Source organism: Benincasa hispida, chromosome 3 (genome assembly GCF_009727055.1).
Source record: "Benincasa hispida cultivar B227 chromosome 3, ASM972705v1, whole genome shotgun sequence".
NCBI lineage: Eukaryota > Viridiplantae > Streptophyta > Magnoliopsida > Cucurbitales > Cucurbitaceae > Benincasa > Benincasa hispida.
In genome coordinates this window covers 22,669,245-22,679,626 of record NC_052351.1, presented here as the reverse complement: position 1 = coordinate 22,679,626, position 10,382 = coordinate 22,669,245, and the positions used below count along the sequence as shown (strand labels likewise).

At 35.9% G+C, this 10,382-nt stretch overlaps 1 protein-coding gene across 3 annotated transcripts; it reads right to left on the bottom strand.

Moving 5' to 3' along the window:
• Window positions 1-475: 475 nt before the first annotated feature.
• On the bottom strand, window positions 476-9,611 carry LOC120072590 (tRNA-dihydrouridine(20) synthase [NAD(P)+]-like). Of its 3 annotated transcripts, none has more exons than XR_005480544.1 (9): window positions 9,452-9,611; window positions 9,026-9,131; window positions 8,457-8,595; window positions 7,506-7,614; window positions 4,310-4,446; window positions 2,199-2,335; window positions 1,285-1,396; window positions 1,008-1,135; window positions 476-849 (listed from the first exon to the last, which is right to left on the bottom strand). XR_005480544.1 is itself a non-coding variant. In XM_039024985.1 (9 exons), the coding sequence occupies exons 1-9, from the start codon at window positions 9,494-9,496 to the stop codon at window positions 780-782; spliced, it is 978 nt and encodes a 325-aa protein (XP_038880913.1). In that variant the 5' UTR covers window positions 9,497-9,611; the 3' UTR covers window positions 476-779. The 3 variants fall into 3 exon arrangements, 2 of the variants coding, with proteins under 2 accessions (XP_038880913.1, XP_038880914.1); XM_039024985.1 differs by having other exon boundaries at window positions 1,290-1,396; XM_039024986.1 differs by lacking the exon at window positions 4,310-4,446 and having other exon boundaries at window positions 1,290-1,396; window positions 2,199-2,355.
• Between the last annotated feature and the right edge of the window lie 771 nt (window positions 9,612-10,382).

Below are 10,382 nucleotides of genomic sequence, written 5' to 3'. Positions count from 1 at the left end.
TATCGTCACTAGGAGAAGGTCATGTACTAAAGAAAAAAACCTGCATTTATAGACTTTAAAGGCAGATATGAATGAAGCATTCCAGTTGGCAGGGGCAAGAATGGGTTAATATCTTAGAATAATTTAACATTTATTGTCCAATAGTTGATTGGATGAGGTTGATCCGGAAACGAAATCCAATACTATCAAAGCACATACTGCACTCATTCATTTTTTGACACGTCATTAAATGATCAATTAATTTATTATCTATTATTTCGTAGACCCCACGTAATTCTTAAATGCTACTCTTGTGACAAATAATGAATGGAGGTAATATGGAAAATTTTCTATACTACCTCTAACCTATCTGCTTCAAACACCAAAGGATACTAAACTGGCATTCAAGAAAAGCAAATAAGCCCAGTTACCGCAAATAAACCCAGGTATTACTGCGAAGGCATCAGTAATATTCTAAAAGTAGAACAAAACGCGGTAACGGTAATAACTGTGCCATTTCGTTTCCGAAGTGTCTATTGGATATAATCACTGACATTAACTGTGGCAGGTAACTAACTCGGTGTTTTCAACATTATAAGAGTGAAAGGCGAAAAAATATATTAATATAATTATAATGCTGCCGTAAGCATTCAACATCATACTATTCCAAAGGATGATACAGTAATATACCTGATGTATCTGTATAATCAATTAAATGGGTTTTACTGAGAGCTCATCGGTTTCTATATTGAAGTATAGGAACAAGCATCTTTGATTGGAAGTTGAACTAGGAAACATCGTCATCTACTTCCGTTGAACAACCGGTTCTCTTGAACAAATTGATAGTAATTTTCCTCACCATAAAGTTTCCTATATATCAAATATCATACAGAAAATAAAAGATAGAATAGTTAGCTTCAAACTAGCGTGGCGAATCAGTTCAAAACTAGCTTAAAATGATCATATCTTGCAACCCATCAGAGTTCACAAGATGGCAATATTGTTGTAAACTAATTGCATTTACTTACGCTATATCTGCCAATGATTCAGATTTTATCAAGGCCTTTCCTTCTGGCAGTTCAAGGCAAGAATAATGCATTATCATTTCTTTTAGCGTGTGCTTTGTACCTTTGATATCATTATCCCACAAGATGCTCTGAGTTCAACACAAGAAATCAATCACTTCAATTTTGTTTGTGTATGTGTGTCTATATATATTTAAAATCTTGCGAGGACACTGTAAAGCTCTAAAGCATTCACTCTAATTAATTAATTGGCTGAATTAACTGTGTATATGATAAGTACCTCACCTTCCTAACATATTCTCTTTTCACATCTTCCCATGGTAATTTTCCTTCTGGAGAGAAGATTGAAGCATTCCAAAGAGCTCCTCGAGCAACCATCATTGAGGAAGCACCTTGCGAAATACCAGATTGTTTTCATATTTAAAGCAAAAGAAAATGAACAGACGAGTAAAAGCCTAAACTGCTTGAAATAGCATTTCAGTCAGCCCAACAAGCTGCATTGCTGATGGATCACAACATTGCTATAGTTCTAATTCACGTCAATTAAATTTAACCACGCTCTCTTCCAGCAAAGCAACGCACAGTCTCGAGACCAAGTGTTCACACAATTTCACATGGTTAACAAGTTGAATTAACACCAAGGAAAAAAAAAAATCCTACAATAAAAGTGGTCCTTGTTGATTTTCTACAGTAATTAGTTTATTTGCTAATTCAAAAGCAATGGAACTATTTCAGCCCTGTAGGTTAAAAACTGAAAATTTTTCCAATTTGTTTCTTCCATATTCCGCAATTAGTGGGTAACTGGATTTTTACAGTCCACGGTTAGAACTGTTGTGCGTGCACACGCCTTGATTAGTCTTGCAAGACTATTTTCTGACAGTACATCACTGAAGCTGGGAAACTTATAAGACGTTTTGGACCTCTACCTCTAGTTCAAAACTAACTCACTATCACCATACTGCTTCACTTGTTGGTATATCAAAAGATAAACGAGTGTTTCTAGTAAATATGGCTGTTCTCTGTTTTATTTACAAGTAGACCAGTAAAGGAAATGAAAGAGGAAGAGCCAGACAAAAGCAGATTCTTAGCAAACGTCGTACAATCAGATGTAAATAATTCTAATTATTAACCCACCCACCCACACCCAAAAAAATAATAATAATACATAAATAAATAAACAACAGTTCCTTATACCTGTATGAACTTTGATCCGTTGAAAATCATCAAACTCAAAGATATCACCATTTGCAATAACAGGAATAGTCAATGCTGCCACAACATCTGCAATCTCACTCCACTTAGCCGGATCTCTTGGTCTATCTGCAACTCTTCTGCAAGTTATCGAGCATGACTACAAAAACCAATTAAAATAGAATGAAAACAATGCATTCATGCAAAGCTTACAGAAGTATCATTAGGAACTAAAAGGTCTGATCAAATCTAGTTTATTCTTTCACCTTCTTTTGTTTTCATGTGATGCAATTCAACTCAATTTTTTTCATTGATGTAATGCAAATTATACAATTCAATGCCAACCTAAAATGATTTCAAGTACCCCCCCCCCTTACCCAGCAGCATTTTATACAAGTGGGCTCTCCCAGCACAGCAAAGCAAATATTCACCATAGTTTTAAAGTTTGCCCTCCGAGCATGCTTGGTAGTATATTATATTCTGCTTCCTTCCTAGCAATCTCTCAAACCTACTATCTTCTTTAGAACAAATTACAAATTTTAGGCCTTGAACACAAGAGACATCTAAAGTTACTGGCCTTCTTAAAGCAGAAAAATACATCTAAATGTTTTATAGAAAATGAATGTCCAGTTCCACATCCCTGCTTCTACAGTTCAAGCCAAGCCTTTCTTTCATTGTTCTCTACAACAGTATTAAAGCCTTCAAGGTCCATACATGTATATCACCCTATCTGCCTGATATCATGTTTAAGACAGCTTCAACAAGTTTCTCCTTGATTAGTTAAGAAAAAACTTTTGCCAATGTAGGCTTTAACTGAATGACCATATTAACTTTGAGAACAACGCACTAACATAGATGACCAAATTAATCCTTTGTAGGGAGAAAAAGGATCAATTTGCATGAGAAGAATTGTTCTTAATCAATTCCAAAAGTACATGTTGATTTAAGATGCAATTCACTAGTCTATAATAAGAATTACTGTACAACTAGTCCATGTGATAAGAATCACTCTACAACCTCTTGGTGGTGCACAAACTACACTAACTTCTTTCGTAATTATAGACTTCTAATGATTATTAACAATTGGAAGGCTCTCCTTTATTAGTTTTGTGGAAGGGGGTTTCCTCACTCAATGCCTTAGGCTATTCTTTTTGGTTCTTTTGATGAATGATCAAGAAAAGAGCTACCAGAAGGGCAGGAAGAGCAGACTTTTCCTTGAGTTATGAAGATTTTCACTTGGAATATAAGAGGCCTTAACGACATATCAAAACAATTGGTGCTTAGACGGCAATTAAGGAAGATAAATCCAGATTTGGTGCTCATTCAAGAAACAAAAAGGGAACATTTCGATGCTAAACTTATTAAAGCCCCATGGAGTTCGAAAGATGTGGGATGGGTGTGTATTGAAGCTTATGGAAAATTTGGAGGCATTTTATCTATGTGGGATGAAAGCAAGATGACGGTCATAGAAGTCCTACAAGGAGGTTATTCATTATCGATGAAATGTAAACCAGTTAACAAGAAAATATGTTGGGTCACCAATGTTTATGGACTAACTGATTATAAAGAGAGAAAATACGTTTGGCCTGAGTTATCATCCCTTTCTACATATTGTGAAGAACCTTGGTGCCTCGGTGGAGATTTTAACATAACTAGAATTGTTCAAGAACGATTCCCCGTGGGAAGAGTAACAAAAGAAATGAGGAAATTCAATAATTTCATAGCTTCTGCACATCTTCTGGAAATTCCCGTATCTAATGGTCGGTACACGTGATCCAGAGAAGGGAGAGTGGCTTCGCGGTCACTTATTGATCGCTTTTTAGTATCAAATGGTTGGGATGAGGTATTTGAAAACTCTAGAGTTACTAGAAAGAAATCAACGTTGTTAATCTTGTTGAAAACATTGTTGTTAATCTTGTACTATGAGCTGTTTCATTCCATTATCTTAATTATCTTAATGAAGAGACGGTTTCCTTTTTAAAAAATATATATCCGTGAGTATCTGGAACAGCTTGCTTAGGGACAGCCTGTTGACCCTACTCTACAACTAAACTCTTCTGGCATAAATGATAAGTATCTTAAATAGAAGGAAACTGCAAAAACTCGAAGATTACCTTCCATGAACACCAAGAGCTGAAACACCAGTAGTTTCTATTCGTCTAGCTAACTCCACAGTATCCTGGGATGACTTTAAAAGTCGAATCTTACAGGTAATTGGAATGTCCAAGTTTCTCCTCAATGTTGTCAGAATCTGGAAAAACAAATAAATAAAGTTAAGTAAGTAATTGGTGTACCAAGGGGCCTTTCTGTAAAACTAACCAAGGAGTTAGTTAGTAGTTGTTTGTTAGTAGTTATTTTGTTAGCATCTTGTAAACACTTTTCCCTATAAATAAAGACCTCCTTCCTCATTTAGAAGGAGAGAATCGTTTCATTCATAATTAGTCTTTTGGTATTACACCAAATATTGGTATCAAAGTACTCCAAGAATCCTTGGACTGATGGCCAACCGACGAGCTGCCAACCTGAACATGGATGAGTGGTGTGAGCAAGAACAAGAGGTGGAAGACACACCTGTCCTCTCTCCAAGAACTACAACAATATGCTTGCTGTCCGTTGAAGATTCTTTGGAGGGAATTCATGGAACTTTGAGTAGCATTCAAGAATTGATAGAAGCACTTACTAGGAGGGTGGATCAGCTAGCAGCCCCTCCTCAAAATAATGAAGATGACCCGGTTTTCAATCAACATTGGGGAAGGAGAGGAAGGCATGGAGCGGGGCATGGCGACTGAGGTTTTTCCAAAATCAGCAAGAAATTCATCATGAAAGAGCTCCAAGATTTCAAAGACAGCTCCAAGAAAACCCAAGAAAATATCCAATTGTTCAAGAAAGGCTTCAAGAAGACCAAAATCAGGACTCAACGAGTGAATATAATCAAGAAGAGGAGTTCTATACTCCAAGAAGGCGACGAGAAGAGAGGTATGGAGATAGAGGTGACTCGCATTATTACAAAATGAAGATAGACTTGCTGACTTTCAATAGCGTGATATTGAATCATTCCTTGATTGGATAAAAAATACGGAGAATTTCTTTACCTACATGAATCCTGCCGATCACAAGAAGGTGCATTTAGTAGCCTTGAAGCTAAAAGTTGATGCCTCGGCTTGGTGGGATCAACTTGAAATCAATAAGGAATAGCAAGTGACCGATTCACGCGTAGGAAAAGATGAAAAGATTGATGAAAGAACGGTTTCTTCTTCCCAACTATGAACAAACATTGAACAAACAATATCAAAACTGTTGGCAAGGAGCATGGTTGGTGGCTAATTATATTGAAGAATTCCATCGGCTAGGAGCAAGGACAAACTTGATGGAGAATGAGCAACATTTAATAGCAAGATTTGTGGGAGGCCTACGCATGGACATCAAAGAAAAAGTAAAACTACAACCTTTTCACTTACTATTTGAGGCCATTTCTTTTGCTGAAACTATGGAGGAATTGAATGAAATTCGCTCCAAGACTTCATCAAGAAGAGCCGCATAGGAAGCATCCACATACAAGTAAGAAAACAAGTGATGTTAATAAGACATCCGACCAGCCACACTCACCATCTTCAACCAAAGAAAAAAAGAAAGAAATTCAAAAAGGGACTGAAGAGAGAGGAAAAAAAAAACGAGGCAGTTTCAAGAAAAGAACTCAAACCCCCTACAATCGGCCCTCATTGGGCAAGTGTTTTCGATGTGGCCAAGCTGGCCACCTATCCAATGCATGTCCTCAAAGGGTACTAGTTACTCCTAAATGTTGACTGAAAACAGTGAAGAACATGAAGATGAAGCTGAATTGATTGAGCCGGATGAAGGAGAAAGAGTATCTTGTGTTCTCCAAAGGGTACTAATTACTCCTAAAGGAGAATCCAACCTTTAACGCCAATTGTCTCTTTAAGAAAAGATGCACAATGAATGGAAAGGTGTGCAACGTGATTATAGACAGTGGAAGTAGTGCGAACTTCGTGTCCAAGAAGCTTGTGACAGCATTGAACCTCAAGGTGGAACCTCACCCGAATGCATACAAGATTGGTTGGGTGAAAGAAAGGTGGAGAGGTACAAGTTAACGAAATTTGTACGGTTCCCCTCTCACTTGGAAGTGGATACAAAGATTGAATTGTATGTGACGTGTTGGAGATGGATGTATGCCATATCCTCTTGGGGAGACCGTGGCAATTTGACACTCGAGCCTTGCACAATGGGAGAGAAAATACATACGAGTTCTAATGGATGGACAAGAAGATTGTATTACTCCCATTGAACAAGAAGAATGATGAGGGAGTAAAGATGATGAAAAAAGACAACAACCACTTGTTTATTACAATCAGAGGCAAAACATTGATAAAGGAAAGGGAAGCTGATATTTTAGGACTTGTTGTTGCTGAAAAGTCCAAAGATATACAAGAAGTTGAAGTCCCTTCGGAGGTACAAAGGTTATTTGAGGAATTCCCTCAACTTAGAGAGGAACCCAAGGGGCTGCCCCCTTAACATCCAGCACCACATTGATCTAATTCTAGGAGCTACATTACCACGCTTGCCTCACTACAGGATGGGTCCTAAGGAGTATGAAATCCTTTATCAACATATCGACGATTTGCTCAATAAAGGGCATATTCAACCAAGTTTGAGCCCGTGTGCGGTGCCAGCCCTACTTACTCCTAAAAAAATGGTAGTTGGAGAATGTGCGTGGATCGTAGAGCTACCAATCGAATCACAGTGAAATATTGTTTTCCAATCTATAGAATAGGTAATTTACTCGATCAACTTGGAGGAGCCTTTATTTTTTCAAAAGAGGACTTTGAAGAGTGAATACTATCAGACTCGAATAAGGTTGAGGGATGAGTGGAAGACTGCATTTAAGTGCTACTTCTCATTCGCAGACCGAACGACCAAACCAAGTTACCGCATTGAGTTGCCCTGTGACGTACATATTAATCTAATATTCAATGTTGCTGATCTCAAACCTTATTTTGCTCCCAATGACTTCCAGTTGCCGTCCTAATTGTCATCCACGAGGATGAGTCTGATTTTTGGGGGGGTGGAATATGGTGTACCAAAGAGTTAGTTAGTTAGTTAGTAGTTGTTATTCTGTTAGCATCTTGTAATCACTTTTCCTTATAAATAAAGACCTCCTCCCTCGTTTAGAAGGAGAGAATCATTGCATTCAAAATTAATCTTTTGGTATTATACCAGTAATATTATAAGAAATACAAAAGAGAATGAATAAATCAGAAATTATATCAATTCGTAAGAATATGAATTGCATACATCATGAATAAGGTCAGGTTTATTCAATAATGCCGCACCCATGCCCCCACTGATGGAAAATGACTTAGGGCAACCCATGTTGATATCTATTGCAGCAACGTCTTGACACCTAAAAAAGAAAATTTTCCATCACTTATACAAATATGGCTTCATTAGAAAAAGAAGCATTCTTCTCCAATTAGGTACTCAATTCTCTCCTAACACAAAACTCATGCATAGAAAGCCTAGCGATATAATGCAACTGCTAACAGCAATCAACTTCCAATTAATTAGTGAACAATTAAGGTATCAAGAAACTGACCCATTCTCACGGCCAAATTGAATGGGAACTCCCTCCTAATTTGCCAAAATTTTGGACCAAAGTTTTGATCTGTCATCATAGCAACTACTTGACTCAATACTGTTGTAACATTGTTGATCATCAATCTATGCCTAATCAATTATAGGTTTCATTTTGTAAGAAATTGGACAAAAGAATACTCACTTCTTTTTCCCTCTTAGTACCTAACCATGACCCACAACGGAAGAGTACAGGACATAATCAACTAAGCCAAATGAACCTCATACGGTAATCAGGATGATCACATTAAACTGAATAATGAAAAGAAACTTGCCTCTAAAAATTAGTCCGATCCACAAAAGAGGCTACTAAGAGATAAATCATGATCATCACATCAATCGAATAATTAATTAAATAAGTAACTTTTTTTTAAAAATGCCACTAAATTAAGTTCAATCCACAAAATTAATTGAAGGATAAACAACAACAACAATAATACGGTACAAAGCGAGGTGTGGATGAGCTGGCAGTGCCACTCACATATGACATATATCAACAAACAAACAAACAAAAAAATTTTTAAAAATATATACGGAGTGACGATAGCCGCCACCAAAACTCGTAAAACCTGATTGTGTAATGAAGGGAAAAAATGTAAGTATCGAACTTACAGTATTTGAGCAGCACTTAGAGCCCTCGCAGCATTAGAAGTACCCATTTGAAAAACAACTCGTTTTCTTTCTAGGCTGCAGGTCCTGAAAACAACATTGTTTGTCCCCTTCTCTACAAAATCAGTTGAACCAAGATGCTCTGGATGACAGAGAGAAGTATAAGAAGTTCACCAGACTATGATTGAGGAAAAAAGGAAGAAAATATGCTTAATGCAACCTTTATCTCCTAAGCCGCTTACCAATCACAACATATTTCCTTCTAAAGTCAGATTTATAGAAGAAAGTGAAAATTCCAACACATTATTATGGCTTCGGATACAAGATTGAAAAAATTGAATAAATGATAATGTTAAACAAACATAACCATAATTATCAGTAAATGAACATAGTAACTCCAGTGCCCATTATAAACATTTGACAGCGAAAAATTCTCCAAGGATTGAAGTTACAGATGAAGTCAATTTATCATTTTTCTGGGTGAAATAGACTTCATATGAACAGAGTAACACTGTAATTTCATAACTTTCGCATTACTTAAATCTTTTGAACAATACAGAGGATAAAAGTACCATTTAATCTACGCTCGCATTTGATCATCTTATGGTCGATAATTTCCTCTCCATAGGTGATGTCTGCACCGTATTGTGCAGCTAATAATCTAAACGGTAACGTTCCCTGAAAAGAAGAAGGACCAATCACGGAAACCCATGAAAAAGCTTAAGTCGGAATTCGAAACATATAATCTCACTATATTCACAATTCTCCATAACTTTGATCAGCATCCAAAAAAGATAAAATCTGGCGGGAATTTAGCAAGAAATAACTATGATTAAGAGATTTACTGATCTAGCTTCAAACTATCCCACGAAATTGTTTGGCATCTAGACGGAGACAACCGAGCGGGAAATTTTTAAAAATAACTAAGATTAGGAGATATACTCGATCAAGTAGTGAGAGCAACTCAAGCAATGAATATTATAATTTGGTCTACTTACAACGCGAACCATAGGAGCGAGGACGAGTTTGTTCTCGTAGTCCATCTTAATCGGAGACGGTCGGACCAGAAAATCGAGCAACTACTTCTTCTTCTCTTCTGGTGAACTGTAGGCCGGAAAACTGAGGACAAGACTCGGACTTAGGTTTTGGAAATTTGGACTCGATGGGGTTAACTAAGGGTGGTAAAAAAAATTCCATCATTCAAAAAATTCATCAATCCAATTCAACTCGTACCATCGGAGTTATTGGATTCAAATAAATGAAAATTTTATAGGTTTGATTAGTTTATGGATTCATCTAATATAACTCAAATCAATCCAAACTAATCTGAATTTATTATTAATTTTAAAATATATTTTTTATTATTTATAATATAATTATTTATATATATTAAATTTAATTTTATTTAATTTTAATATTTTTTAATAATTTATTCTTCAACAACTCTCAAGTAGTTTTTTCATCATAAAAAAAAATCACTATATAAATTCTATATAAATTGAAATTGAATTGTTAATCTTAATTCAATATATAAAAATAATTAAATTAGATTTTTATATATTTACGTTTTGCTTTTTTTAGAACAAAACCTCATTAACCCGAACCAATCCAACCCAAATATTTCATGATTGGGTTGGATTGAATTGAGTTCATTTTTTAATAAAAGTTATTTGGGTTGAAAAAAATTACAACTCAAACAATTGAGTTAAGTCTAAAAATCTTTCAATCTAACCTAATCCAACCCATGAATACTCTGGGTTAATTCGACTTTTTTAAAAAAATGAGAAAAAAAAGGCTGTTTAAAAATTATTTAAGGAGATGGGGTTCTTTTTTTCGTCTTTAGTGCATTTTTCGTTTCATTTTTTCGTCAACTTTCGTTACTTTTGTTATTGTTATTATCATTTCTCTTTCTTTCATTTTAATTTTTTT